The 14857-nt window shown below is 39.3% G+C and overlaps 1 protein-coding gene across 4 annotated transcripts in view; it reads right to left on the bottom strand.

Annotated features, from left to right (window-relative positions):
- Window positions 1-11774: 11774 nt before the first annotated feature.
- The window catches only part of LOC140482220 (serine/threonine-protein kinase tousled-like 1), a 142258-nt gene continuing 139175 nt past the window's right edge, over window positions 11775-14857 (bottom strand). For all 4 annotated transcript variants that reach the window (XM_072579319.1, XM_072579317.1, XM_072579316.1 and 1 more), the window contains 3 exons: window positions 13653-13764; window positions 13456-13563; window positions 11775-13333 (listed from right to left, as the gene is read on the bottom strand). In XM_072579319.1, the coding sequence (XP_072435420.1) occupies window positions 13157-13333; window positions 13456-13563; window positions 13653-13764 (397 nt within the window). In that variant the 3' untranslated portion in view covers window positions 11775-13156. The remainder of the gene's footprint in view (window positions 13334-13455; window positions 13564-13652; window positions 13765-14857) is intronic.

Here is a 14857-nt window from a genome sequence, read left to right on the forward strand (position 1 = left end):
CTTTTGCCCTGGGTGGAAATGGCTCTCGTGAGGAGACACAATTTTAAGGTGATTGGAGAAAAGTTTATGGGAGTTGCCAGAGGTCGGTTCTTTACGCAGAGTGTGGTGGGTGAGTAGAATACACTGCCAGCAGTGATAGTAGAGTCAGATACATTAGGGTCATTTAAGCAACTCTTGGATAGGCACATGGCTGACAGTAAAATGTAGGGTATGTAGGCTAATTTGATCTTAGAGTCAGATAAAAGGCCAGCATAACATCGATGGCCGAAGGGCCTGCACTGTGTTGTATTATTCTATGGAAACTGATGTTAGTTTCCTAGCCTGCTATCACAGTTTTAAGGGCAGGATATTGCTCATACCAGTTGAAATCTCAAGCTGAATGAGAGGAACATGGAGAATTTCGCCAGTATGAAACTCAAATTGCCAGCTTTTAGGTGGACTGTTTCCCAGAGGTTCTGAGACATTCTCATCAATGCAAAGTTTGAAGTGTCTACTAACAACAGCCAATCAGCTACCTTCAAGCATGTGCCAAGCTGGGAGCTAATGGGCTGTTGAATCAATGCAGTTCCGATTCCAAATCTGCTCTATGTCAGACAAATGTAATGTTAATGCTGATGTCCTCAGTCAGAAGACTGACCATAAATGGGAACCCAATCCTGTCTACTGAAGACAACTGTGGCTGGCACCATGTGCATGCCCCAAATCGAAAGCAACATTCCGATCCTGATTCCTTTTGACATTCCGACTAAGATTCAGCAAAATGTTACTGATGTACTTATGAGTGACATTCAAATGACGTCCAGAGAAATAGAGCCATGTGTGGTTTTACCTTTGGCACTTGCCTGGAAAGAGCATGTCAGACAGCTTCAACTGATTGATATGGGCTCAGTAAACTTACCATTGCTGTAAGGTCCAACATCCATGAACCCAGAACCAGCGATGTGGGATGCCAAGCTGACACAAAAAGCAATGAAGTGCTAGAAGAGGGTCAAGAATGACGCTAGAGCCCTCTGTTTGCTGGTTAATGACAAAGAAAGAAACATGAAGCAACTCATTCTTCCCGTCAGCCTCAACAGTCGAGCATTGTCAACAGGTCATGATCAAACAAGACATCAAGTACTGGAAAAGATGACTCCCCTGATCTTAAAGTGGTGTTTCTGGCTTAGGATGACTGCTGATATTGATGAATACTGTTCGAATTCTGTGGGGTGTGCTTTGATCAAAGCAGAGCAGTGACTTCATACCAGCTTGGGATCCCTGGAAGAAAGTTTTATGAGCGAACAAAATGAAAAACTTTTTTTCATTCACAGGGTGAGAGTGTTGCCAGCCAGGCCAGTATTTATTGCCCAGCCCAAAGGGCAGTTAAGGTTCAACTACATTGCTGTATGTCTGGAGTCACACATGTAAGCCAGACCAGGTAAGGATAGCAGTTTCCTTCCCTAAAGGATGTTCGTGAACCAAATGGGATTGACAATGGATTCATGGCCACCATTAAACTCTTAATTCCAGATTTTTATTGAGTTCAAATTCCATGGCAGGGTTCAAACCTGGGTCCCTAGAACATTACCTGGGTTTCTAGATTAACAGACCAGCGATAATACCACCAGGGCAGCATCTCCCCATATTGTGCATCAGACTTCCAGTTTAGAAGGTTAGATATTGATTTTGTTTTCTTTTGTTTAGGGGAAACAACCAAAGCTTGGAAAAAAATGTTGTTAAATTTCAATATTGCAAAATCATAGAATCACAACAGTGCAGCAAGAGGCCATTTAGCCAATCGAGTCCAAACCAACCCTTTGAAGAGCATTGCACCCAGATATATCCCATCTCTGTAATTACCATGACTAATCCACCTTAACCTGCACATTATGCAACAATTCTAGCATGCCCAATCCACCTAGCCTGCACATCTTTGGACTGTGAGAGGAAACCAGAACACCTGACAGAGCCCCATGCAGACATGGGCAGAACATAGAGACTCCAGACAGTCAGACAAGGCTGGAATCTAACCCAGGTCCCTGATGCTATGAGGCAATAATGCTAACCACTGAGCCATCAATGCTGCCCTCACCTGGTTGAAATTGGATGTCTAGTTGCTCAGGAGAAAGGGAGAGAAAGATTAAGAAATATGGCACCACAGTGTAAAGAATTTAGTTTTAAAGTTCCAGACTAGATGTATTTGAGATGAGGAGGAAGTTCTTTATTCAGATGGTGAATCTGTGGAACTTTTTGTCACAGAAGGCTGAGGCCACCATTGTGTGCCTGTAAGACAGACATAAATAGGTTCTTGATGAGTGAAGGATGAAGGGTTACAGGGAGAATGGTTTTGAGAAACATTTCAGCCATGATCAAATGGTGTAGCAGACTCAATAGACTGAATGGCCTAATTCTCCTCCTATATCTTATGATCTTAAAAAGACATATTGAATATAAAATGAAAGGAAGCTATAAACTTACATTACACTTTAATTTAGATTCCAGTCAGAGTCTGTGTGCAGTATTAGGTTACATACTGCAAAAAGGGAAGTGATGATACTTGTGAGAGGGAGTGAGGCAGATTCATTTGGAATCTGTCAGGTATGAGGAAATAAATACAAAATAATCTTCATAAAATTGGGTTTGATTTGATTAAAAATGTACAGATCATGGGCGGGGGTTGTGAATGAAATAGTCATAGTCATAGATTAATACACCATGGAAACAGACCCTTCAGTCCAACTCATCCATGTCGGCCAACTTTCCCAACTAAACTATTCCCATTTTCCTGCGTTTGGACCATATCCTTCTAAACTTTTCCTATTCATCATGAAGAATGAGACAAGTTAATGTGCAATTGCTTTTTTGATGTAGTTGAGAGATCCAGAAGGGCTGAAACTAAAAGATTAAGTGTAGGACATTTAGAATGCAGAGTGAAAGCAATTTCTTTAGACAGAGAACGTTGAGGTTGTGTTAACATTTTAGATTTAATATTGTGCCAAAAATTTGATTTTTTTCTCAGTAAATTTCTCCACTGCCTGCAGGGTTGGGAGTTTTAGAATATATATGTACGGAAAAGACTATAGCTCTAGCTAAAAGGCCAGCATTCAAAAACAGAGTACGCAGCTACATAAGTATATCTATCAATTGATTTCCTTCCTAAGCATATGTCCACCTTCCTCTTGAAACTACTGATGTTATCAGTCTTGATTGCACACCTCAACAGCCCATTTCAAACATGCATCAGCCTCTGAAATAATCAAATTCCATTAGTACATTCACTTTTGCTCTTCGAAGGAATACCCTTTGTTTTGTGGATTCAGCCCCTCAATACCCTTTAAAGATCAACAAAATATCCTCTCACATTTCTCCTTAATGCTAACAAATTCAATTTTAGTATGGCCATACTGTACTTTTTTTTTACCAGCAGCTTACTATTCTCACCTATGTACAGGCTTAAAATTACTATCTCGCATTTATGTTCTGTTCATATGGTGTACAAAGAAAAGATCTGGTTTGCTTTGCTTGTCGTGGTGCAGTAGTTTCAAAGGATGTGCCGACCAAGACCTTGAAACTATTTCTGAAACTGAAACTCTGATCACATCATGAAAATTGTGTTTTGCTTCAAATTCAGAAAATGAAAATTTGTGTTTCCTCTCCAAATACAGGACATAACGTATTCACTTGTCAACTATATTTTGATACTTTTAATAGATAGACAAGACTAGTAATACAGCTCAAGTTAAGGTGAGTCAAAATAAAACTTACAATTTTGTTAATCTTGAACCTGTTTGTAACTGTGTTCTGCATTTACTATATGATAGATTCATACATTTTCTCATTTCAAAAACCTACAATTCTGCAGGGAGAATTATGCCAACATCTTAAAAACCATCTAAGTTGTTACCATGGCAACACTACTCCTTCAGGTCCATTCAGGATGGTGATAAAATATGAGTTTATTGCAATCGCTCCAACAGTAACAACGAGGCAGCAATTGAAGGATGTGAAGGAGTGAAAAAAAGCTAAAACTCAAAAGAATAATTATTTTAAAATTGTGTTAATTTTTTGACAAGTCAGGCAGCACATTAACAAATTACACTGTCCTCTCTTCTTCTCCATGTATTCACAATCAGATCCAAAAAGTGGTGCTGCAGAACAGATTTGAGTACTTGATCTTACCAAAAAAAAAGGTTTTGATTTTTGGCTATTTAAAGAGTTGTAACTAAGCTATGATTAAGCCTAATTTTGACTGCAGTACCTATTTATTTCAACCCCTCATATATAGGCTTTGGAAAAAGTGCATGTTTTTCCCAAGGGATGTGAGCAACACCGGCATAGTCAGGGTTTATTGCCTATCCTTAATTAACCTTGAGAAGGTAATGGTGAGCTGCCTTCCCAAATCTCTGCATACCTTCGGTGTAAGTACACTCACAATGGTGTTAGGGATAGTGGTTGCAGTTTTTGACACAGCAAAGGTGGTACAGTTCCAAATCAAATTGATATGTAGCTTGAGGGGAAATTGCAGTCAGTGATCTTCTCATGTGTCTGCTGCCCTTGTCCTTTTAGGGCCATGGCTTTGGAAGATGCTGTCAAAGGATGCTTGATGAAGTGCCAATCCAGGGTGGAGTGCCAATCAAGAGCACTTCTTTGTCTTGGATTCAGGCATTTTGAATGTTGCTGGAACTCATCCAGGCAAGTAGAGAGTACCAGCCTTACTCTTACCTTATATCCTTTAGCTAACGGTCCAATTTTGGGAAAAACCCGAAGTACTAGACTGATTCAAGAAAACAGCACACCACCACCTTCTCAAATCCAACTAGGGATTGGCAATAAATGCTGTCCTAGGCAGTCATGCCTACATTCCATGGTAAATGAATAAAAACTTCAGAAAGGGAATGTCTTCAAGATAGTCACAGGTGAGGTGCCAGAAGACTGGAGGTTGGCAAACGTGGTGCCACTGTTTAAAAAGGGCGGTAAAGACAAGCCAGGGAACTATAGACGGGTGAGCCTGACCTCGGTGGTGGGCAAGTTGTTGGAGGGAATCCTGAGGGACAGGATGTACATCATTTGGAAAGGCAAGGACTGATTAGGGATAGTCAACATGGCTTTGTGCGTGGGAAATCATGTCTCACAAACTTGATTGAGTTTTTTGAAGAAATAACAAAGAAGATTGATGAGGGCAGAGCAGTAGATGTGATCTATATGGACTTCAGTAAGGCGTTCGACAAGGTTCCCCATGGGAGACTGATTAGCAAGGTTAGATCTCACGGAATACAGAGCGAACTAGCCATTTGGATACAGAACTGGTTCAAAGGTAGAAGACAGAGTGGTGGTGGAGGGTTATTTTTCAGACTGGAGGCCTGTGACCAGTGGAGTGCCACAAGGATCGGTGCTGGGTTCTCTACTTTTTGTCATTTACATAAATGATTTGGATGCGAGCATGAGGGGTACAGTTAGTAAGTTTGCAGATGATACCAAAATTGGAGGTGTAGTGGACAGCGAAGAGGGTTACCTCAGATTACAACAGGATCTGGACCAGATGGGCCAATGGAGTTTAATTCAGATAAGTGTGAGGTGCTGCATTTTGGGAAAGCAAATCTTAGCAGGACTTATACACTTAATGGTAAGGTCACCGGGAATGTTGCTGAACAAAGACACCTTGGAGTGCGGGTTCATAGCTCCTTGAAAGTGGAGTCGCAGGTAGATAGAATAATGAAGGCGGCATTTGGTATGCTTTCCTTTATTGGTCAGAGTATTGAGTACAGGAGTTGGGAGGTCATGTTGCAGCTGTACAGGACATTGGTTAGGCCACTGTTGGAATATTGCATGCAATTCTGGTCTCCTTCCTATCAGAAAGATGTTGTGAAACTTGAAAGGGTTCAGAAAAGACTTACAAGGATGTTGCCAGGGTTGGAGGATCTGAGCTACAGGGAGAGGCTGAACAGGCTGGGGCTGTTTTCCTTGGAGCATCAGAAGCTGAGGGGTGACCTTATAGAGGTTTACAAAATTATGAGGGGCATGAATAGGATAAATAGACAAAGTCTTTTCCCTGGGGTCAGAGAGTCCAGAACTAGAGGGCATAGGTTTAGGATGAGAGGGGAAAGATATAAAAGAGATCTAAGGGGCAACGTTTTTACACAGAGGGTGGTACATGTATGGAATGAGCTGCCAGAGGAAGTGGTGGAGGCTAATGCAATTGCAACATTTAAGAGGCATTTGGATGTGTATATGAATAGGAAGGGTTTGGAGGGATATAGGCCGGGTGCTGGCAGGTGGGACTAGTTTGGGTTGGGATATCTGGTCGGCTTGGATAGGTTGGACCGAAGGGTCGGTTTCCATGCTGTACATCTCTATGACTCTAAGTTGTTATTTACCATATAATTCCCAATCTCTGAAGTACTTTTTTGTAGCCACAGTACTTGTTTGGCTGGTGCAGCCAGGTTTCTGGTCAGTGCTAATCCCAGAATGTTGATTCTGGGGTTTCAGCAACAATAATGCTTTTGAATGAAATGAGATGGTGGTTAAATTTTCTGTCAGAGTTGGTCATGACCCAGCAATCACATGTGCTTGCCTTTTATCATCCCAAACCTGAAAGTTATTCTGGTCATTCTGCACTTGGAAATGGACTACATCAGTAATTAAGGAGATGAAAATGCTACTGAGTACTGAGCAACCATCAGGAAACATTCCAACTTCTTACTGTGAAATGGACGGGAGGTTAGTGAAGAAGCAGCTGAACATGGTTAAGCCGAGGGCATTACCTTGTGATACTCACCTCCATGGCACAGTGGTAGTATCCTTACATCTAGACCAGGAGGCTTGGGCTCAGGTTCCATGTGCTCCTGAGGTCTGTGAAGTAACCCTGAACAGGTCGATGAGAGAGTAAAAAATAGCTTGAGGAACCTCTGCAGAGATGCCCTTGGGCTGAGGTGATTGTCCTCTAACAACCACAACCAACTCCTTTGTGTTAGATATGCCTCCAACTAGTGAACAATTCCTTGCCTCTGATTCACAATGTCTTCAATTTTGCTAGGGCCACTTGATTTCATAATCGATCAAATACAATGTTAATGTCAAGGGCAACAATCTGATCTCATTTCTCGAATTCAACCTTTATGTCTATGTTAGCACCAAAGCTCTAATAAGGACTAGAACCTAGTGGTATTAGTGGAATCTAACAGGAGTGTTGGTGAGCATATTATTGTTGGGTAAGTACAGCTTTATGGCAATGTTGATGACATCACTTTACTAACAATTGAGAATCAATTGATGGTATGCTAACTGGCCAAGCGGAATTTATCTTTTTTTTCTGTGGACAGGACATACTTGGGTAAACTTACACATTATCGGGCATATGCCACTGTTGTAACTGTACTGGAACAGTTTGGTCAGGGGTGCAGCTAGTTCTGGAGCACATATCTTTGGTGACAGTTAGCATGCTTTTGAAGCCATAGCTTTAACTGTGTCTTTTCTTTCTATCACATACAGTGAATTGAATTTCCTGAAGAAAGGCATCTTGATGTTGGGGTCCTGAGGAGAAAGCAGAGATGAATCATCCATTGGACACTTAATTGGAGACAATGAAGGTGTTCTGCAAAACATTCACCCAATCTCACCAGTGTACAGGAGACTAGATTGTGAGCAATGAACGCAGTAGACAAGATTGAAAGCAGTACAATAAGCTTCCTGTGAAAAGTTATGTTTGGGTCCTGAACAGTAATTGGAAAGGAGCAATTGTATGGAAATTTGTCATTGCAGAGGGGTTTGAAATGTTTGGATTAACAGAGAAGTGGAGAGAATGGTTCCAGAAAATTTCTTCTACCAAATCAGGCAGTTTCAAGGCTGTTGGGGTGGAAAACTGGGATAAGAGGAACCCTATTCTGGCAAGGCAAGGCAGAGATGTAACTGAGACAGGTGATTCCATGGACCCTGTTAATCTTGATGAGGGAGTAATGAAGAGCAAACCTGGGTTGAAAAATAAAAAGTAATATATTATCAGAAGCACTGTGGAAGGTAGCATCATCAAAATAGAGAAATGAAGAAATTGGGAGAATGGAATGGAATCCTTACAGGAAGCAGGGTTAATTCAAGATAATGGAGTTTGAGTTTCTACTGGATAGTGGTGTCTACTTCCAGAAATGGAAACAGAAAGGTCAAGGAAGAGAAGGGAAGAGTCAGAGATAGATCAAGTAAAGGTGAGAGAAGAATGGAAATTGGAAACATAGCTAACTAGTATTTCCAAAAGCAACACCAATGCAGTCATCAATGTAAAGGAGAAAAAGTTGGAGGGTTCAAAGTAAAACTAGAACAAGGAATGTTCTATACACCACACAAAGAGACAACCATAACGTGTATTCATGCAGGTACACTAGCCGGGCACCTTTTACATGGATAAGAGTGAGAAGATTTACAGAAGAAATTACTTGAAGTGACAAGCAGCTCAGCCAGGCGAGGAAGGTGGTGGTGAATGGAAACTGATAGGGGTATTTACAATTGCCCATTCAGAGTGAAGAGGAGGCAGCTGGGGCTAGGAAACTAAAGTTGTGGTGCTGATGTACACAATTACGAATGTAGGTGGGAAATGACTGAACAAGGAGAAAGATGAAGTCAAGATAGGAAGAAATTAGTTAAGTGGAGCAGGGACAGGCTGTAACAACGGGTCTGCCAGGACAATTTTGTTTGTAGATTTTAGAAAGAAGATAGAAGTGCGCTGTGTGGGGTTGGGTGACTATGGGGCAGAGGCTGTGGAGGGAAGATCTCCAGAGAAGTCAACGACTGCCCTGGAAACAACCGCTTGATGTTCAGTGGTGGGGTCATAATCTGAGGGAAGAGGAAGTATCTGAGGGTTTCTGGAGTAGGGAGAGGACTCCTACCCACTGAAATGGGCATGGAGGTAAAAACAAAACAACAGTTCATCATACCCAAAATACATTGAGGTGCTGACTTTTAGTGAACACAAGTTTACCATTGGATAACAGGAGGTCAAATGATGTAGAGAAGGTACAGCTTTACTCCGCTTAAGGCACAGATCTGTTCAACTGCCATATACATCTCTGAACAGGTTGATTAGAAAATAGGTTAAATAAAACAAAAAGTAAACTGCAAACCAGACCTAAAACTTCTCTTGCACAAACCCAGATAAATTGCAAGAGCCTTCATAAGCTTCATACATTTCCATGATAACTTGCTGAGTTATTCTGTAATTAATTCTTCATTACCCATCATTTACATTTTCCTTTTTGATCTTGTGGGTTTGTGTTTTTACAATTTTCTAGGATTTATTGAATGGTTTTAAAGAAACTTAGCTCTTAAGTACCAAAACAAAACATCTCTCTAGCCTGCCGTTTCTGCAAGGAAACGTATCACCTTTCCCTTTCTCCAGCTTAGTAAACACACGTGTTATTTTGTAGCTTTACCTTAGAACATAGAACAATAGAACATTACAGCACAGAACAGGCCCTTCGGCCCTCAATGTTGCGCCAACCTGTGAACTATTCTCAGTTCGTCCCCCTACACTATCCCAAAATCATCCATGTGCTTATCTAGGGATTGTTTAAATCTCCCTAATGTGGCTGAGTTGACTACATTAGCAGGTAGGGTGTTCCACGCCCTTACCACTCTCTGCATAAAGAACTTGCCTCTGACATCTGTCTTAAATCTATCACCCCTCAATTTGTAGTTATGCCCCCTCGTACAAGCTGACATCACTATCCTTTCTTTAGCAAATATGGATATCCTTCTGAACTTCCACTCTTTTGAGGTATCCTATCAATCTTTAAAGCTCAACATCTTAATTACCTCAAAAAATATTAGCATGAACTACAAACTAGGTATTAACAAGTATAAAACAACACTGGCCTTTGGCTAATTGGATAAAGCTTGTACTGTGCAAAAAGATAAAAACCAGAAAACACTTCACAGACAGAAAATGCTAATTATCTGTGTTTGCGCGTGCGCATATTATATATATATATTATCATCAAAATATGAACACGGGGCAGAAGTTTCTCTATCAGGTATCTTGTTTTCTCACAAGACAATGAGACACACAAGTTGCCTCTTCAAAGCAAAGGCTGCCACCAACCAGAGGGTGCCGAGTCACATAGTCGTCAGTGCCTTGAAAGACATTGTTTATTCTTCAGCAATAGCTAACTCAAATAAAATCATGAAGCTAAGTGTTTTGTGACTGGGCTGGGGTGGGGGCGGTGGAAACAGATTCTGAAGATTTTAAAAAAAAATTCAGAGGTGAGATGTGGGTGTCATTGGCTAAACCAGCATTTATTGCCGAGCAAGCAATTAAAATCAATCACATTGTTAAGGGTCCAGACTCATATGTAGGCCAGACCAGGTGAGAATATAAAATATTCCCTAATGGCATTAGTGAACCAGATTTTCTTTTTAAAATGACAATCAGCAGTCGGTACATGATCACGGTTAGGCCAGCTTTCATTTCCAGATTTTGAGTTCATATTTTGTTTGAACTCATGTCCCCAGAAGGTTAGACAAGGGTTCCAGTTCAGTGACATTACTATTATGCCAGATCTCTGGGAAATGAGGACAGATGATAACACTCTGCCCACTGTGATTGTGCACAAATTAGTGTGGATCAAGGGAGACTTCTCCTCCTGACAGGCAGTCAGCACTGGTTAATCAGTCAGGTAGGTCACCCCCTATTTGACTCCCTGAAAGCAGAGATAATTACAGCCAGGACCAGAATTGGCTCTGAAGTAAATCATTAAATGACCACATGAGCACCTCAACAGAGCAGCACGACTGAGTTCTGCACAGAAAGGCACAATTTGGGTGAATGTGGAAATATGAGGGAGTTCTTGTCTGCCATTAACCTACCTAATTAGCTTCCTTGGGCCTTTCCAAGGCTGTCATGATGGCAGATCAGAATCCTAAATTACCCAACTGGCCTCTAATATTCAGCAACTAAATTACAAACAATGTGGCCAAGGGAGTGATAAAGGGACAAGAAACAAAAGATGGATCTATAAGAGCTATAAATGGTAACAAAATCCTTGCCAGCAGCTGCATTCCTAAAATATAGGAATAGTAGTTAAGATCTCAAATTGTTTAACTGAGTTTGGAAGGTTGTGAAGTGCAGAATTGAAGGTTGAGATATTAACCTTAGAGTTTCCTCTGAGCAAAGGAAATCACTGTCATTGACTTACCCTCTTCCTTCCCTTTGTTCTCCTGTTTCCCTCCTCTGTAATTGTTTATATTTCTAACTTCCAGTTCAGATGATAGATAAATTTAAAACTTTTTTTTGCTCTCTATAGATACTGCCTGATCATATTATTTCCAGTATTTTCTTGATTTCAAATTTTCAGTATCAGCAGTATTTAATAATTATCAGTTGCATGTTTCAGCTTTTTCATGCATTTTTGGTTTCCTAGAGATTGCAGTTGCTCAGGTTGTTTTCATAGATCCTGAAAGAAATCTGTTGTCAGTTTTATTGGTTTATTCTAATAAGGACATTATTTTGTTTTTTTTTGTTGAGGGTTATCACTGCTGTTTATATCAAAGTCAAGCATTATATTAAAAAAAAGGGACTGGCTGACTCAGCAGTAAATACATTATTTTATAAAATAACAGAACTTTTTCTAACTATGATCTAATCTAAACCAGAAAGACTGATGACCTTATTCCAACTTAGAAGTAAAAATGGAGTTATGAGTAAAAGTGGGGGAAAAACACATCTGTCGTATTTTGAGGCTCAACAGAAACTAGAAATTGAGACCAGGTGCTTTATCATCATCATAATAATAATTTGTAGAACGCTAAGCATATAGTTTTTCCAGAACAGATTGAGATATTTTTAATTGTGTGCATGATGCTTAAAATATACATTTTCTTTGACAAAGCTACCTGAATGAAATATAATTTTGAATGTTTATTACTAGTTTTGGCTACACGCTCTACAGTATCAGCAGCACCTTTTTATTGACAGATAACATTTTATTTACAGTGAAAACAGTCGCTTTCAACAAACAGCAACACAGGCAACAGCTTAATTATACAACATTAACAAAGCCTAGATGAACCAATTTTGTTTTGTTTCCAAGTGTACTAATTACATACAGGTATTCTATAGTATGGATGTTAAAACAAGCAGTAAATTGTACTAAACAGCAAGATTTTGTGTTACTGAAAATGGTTGTAATTTGTACAGCACAAGGCAATTGTTCAGAATTTAATGTTTCACATCATATTACCTACACAGAATAAATCAATAATCCTGCAAACATGTGATCTCACTTGCATTTTCATTTTTCTTCCAAACTAGTTGAAAACCAGTTGAATTATTTGTCAAACAGGTCAGGGCTTATTAGTAAAATGTCCTATTCCTCAAAACTACAAAACTTGCTTAAAATGGTTTTATTTAACGCAAATTAAGCCTTTAGACACTTCAGTGTGTGGGTAATGTATGAAGGCAATGTTATAACAAAAACACCAATGCAACCTAGCAGCAATGGCAAAAGCTCCATTATTAGAATAATAGTTCTCATTAAGAAAACCAAACAAATAAAGCCAGATTATAATACAGCCTGTACAGAATCAAACTGTTGTAACTTAAGAACAAGTATAATGAAATCATTTACAACAATATAAAACAATGCTATCTTACTATTGTCCTGCACAGTACATTCTACAGTTTGACCTTTAAATACACCAGCTGTTCATAGTAGCTTCAATATGCAAATGGTTTTGTGCACTGTCAGATTTTGAGGGCTACTACAATCTCTCTTTACATAATTTTATTGGGTTGGTTGTTGTATTTCTTTGTGCTAAAATCATTTGTTCTGGCCTTATTTTAAACAAAATCAGTATTATATTAAAAAATAGTCCCAAAGTGACTCATTAGGCTACTATATACAGTGTTCCCAAAAAAGCAGGAGAGGATGAACAGTTCTGAACACAAAGGCTGCCTAATGGGAGTACTGAGCTTTATGGTCTACAGTAATTTTGTAACAAGTGCAGCTGATTGTTGTCCATGGTTCAAACTCTATTTGAAATAAATCAAATGATTCAACAATTGGTGCCTTTCAATCGTTTCACCGCCTCCCCCTTTCATCTCATGTCACCTGGCCGGCCACAAGTTGTGACATCCAACTGCAGATCAACCTTGAAACAAGTTCTACAAGAATTGTTAATGTGACTAAAGTAAATCTTAGTAAGAAACTATGCTTGACATGGGTGAAACAGGAATTGTGGCTGGTCCAGGCATATGAAGGTTTCCTGAAGAATTGGACCGGCGCATATGAGGGAGAAGGTAGGCATCATTAGCCAGCAGATGGACATCAAACCGATCTTCTTTACGGTAAGCTAAACAACGCCTAATGAAAGCCTAGAATAACAGAAACATTAGACATTATGCAACATGCGTCTTGACAATTAGTTAAAATAGTCAATTAAAAAAAAATCACCCATCTTCTAACAAGGTTACATAAAAACACTTGGAACAACTACCTTTGCTTCATTGCTAACAACTGGTTTAACAGGAAACTGGACTTCAGTAGCTTTTAATATTGTGTTCTCCTGTAAGATGTCTTGCTGTGACTGATTGTGACCAAATGGCTGAAAAAACAAAACTTTACATTAGATCACTTCTTCCCCAAAAGAGAGAAATAAACACACCTATTGGCATACAAAATGAAAACTCTCACCTTACGACCATACAGACATTGGAAGAAGATAACACCTACAGACCAGACATCCACTTTGTTGGAAATTTTGGGTGGTTCTTTTCCTACAACAAAGCACTCAGGAGGCAAATACCTGTCAAAGTTAAAAAATGCAACCATCAGCATACAGTTCATCCATACAAAAATTATCCTTGAGAAGAGAAATTTAAACCAAGTTATGGTTTAACAAATGCTGTACTTCATTGTAAAAGTATTTAATTAAATGCATTGCACAACTAATTAAATAAAATGGGAGCTTGCTGGACCAATGTGACAAGTATACCAGTTAGATTATAATCAAATATCCAGAAAAATGTATTTGCATGATCTCAAATATAAAATCTTAGGTGATTGAGTGCAGTGTGGACTGCTTCAATTCAAGATGGTAGCATACCACAACCTTCTTAAGGATAATTAGGGATATGCTGACCATTTAGCAACATCTATGTTCCATGACTGAATAAAAAGATTAGAAAATGAGAATACAATTGCATACTTTTCTATGTATTGTGAAAAGCTTTATCTCAAAAGAGTTTTAACAAGTATCTAGTCTCCACCTGTAAACATTTTTAGAATCACTGAAAATAATTTTCAAAAACACTGAACCATTTTTAAGTCTCATTAAGTAGTCAGTTTCTGTGAAAGTCAAATATCTGTTAATATTAATACTTCCTAAATAAGAGTACTAAGTGCCTGAAACAAAATGAGCTCAAGCTGAACATTCCTGCAAACATCAGAAACCTGCCACTCATTAAATTTAGTCTGGGATTGTGGCCAATTTTGTGAAGGAGTCTGGTTTTGGGTAAATCGGCATTAAAAATTTACGCTCAAGTCTCAGCATATTGGTGCTAGTTCAACTGGGTTGCATCAGCCTCAATTTTAGCTCTCTGAACTTGGGTTTGCACAGTCAGATGGAGTCTCAAACCACCATTATAACGGATTATAATATTCCTAAATGAACTAAATTTGGGAGAGTCTCCAACTTGGTTTTTAATGTTGTATTAAATTGGTAGCTTCATTCAGATACATGTGAAAAATGAGATGCTCCACTGGGACAAAATGGGGTGGTGGTAATTTTGTTAAAGCATTCTATTTAGGCAGGACAGATTCAACTTCACTTTGAAGTTGGTTCACACAATACATCCCGTTCTCCCCCCCACCCCCATACTTATATTCACCATGAAACA

Source organism: Chiloscyllium punctatum, chromosome 10 (genome assembly GCF_047496795.1).
Source record: "Chiloscyllium punctatum isolate Juve2018m chromosome 10, sChiPun1.3, whole genome shotgun sequence".
NCBI classification, from domain to species: domain Eukaryota; kingdom Metazoa; phylum Chordata; class Chondrichthyes; order Orectolobiformes; family Hemiscylliidae; genus Chiloscyllium; species Chiloscyllium punctatum.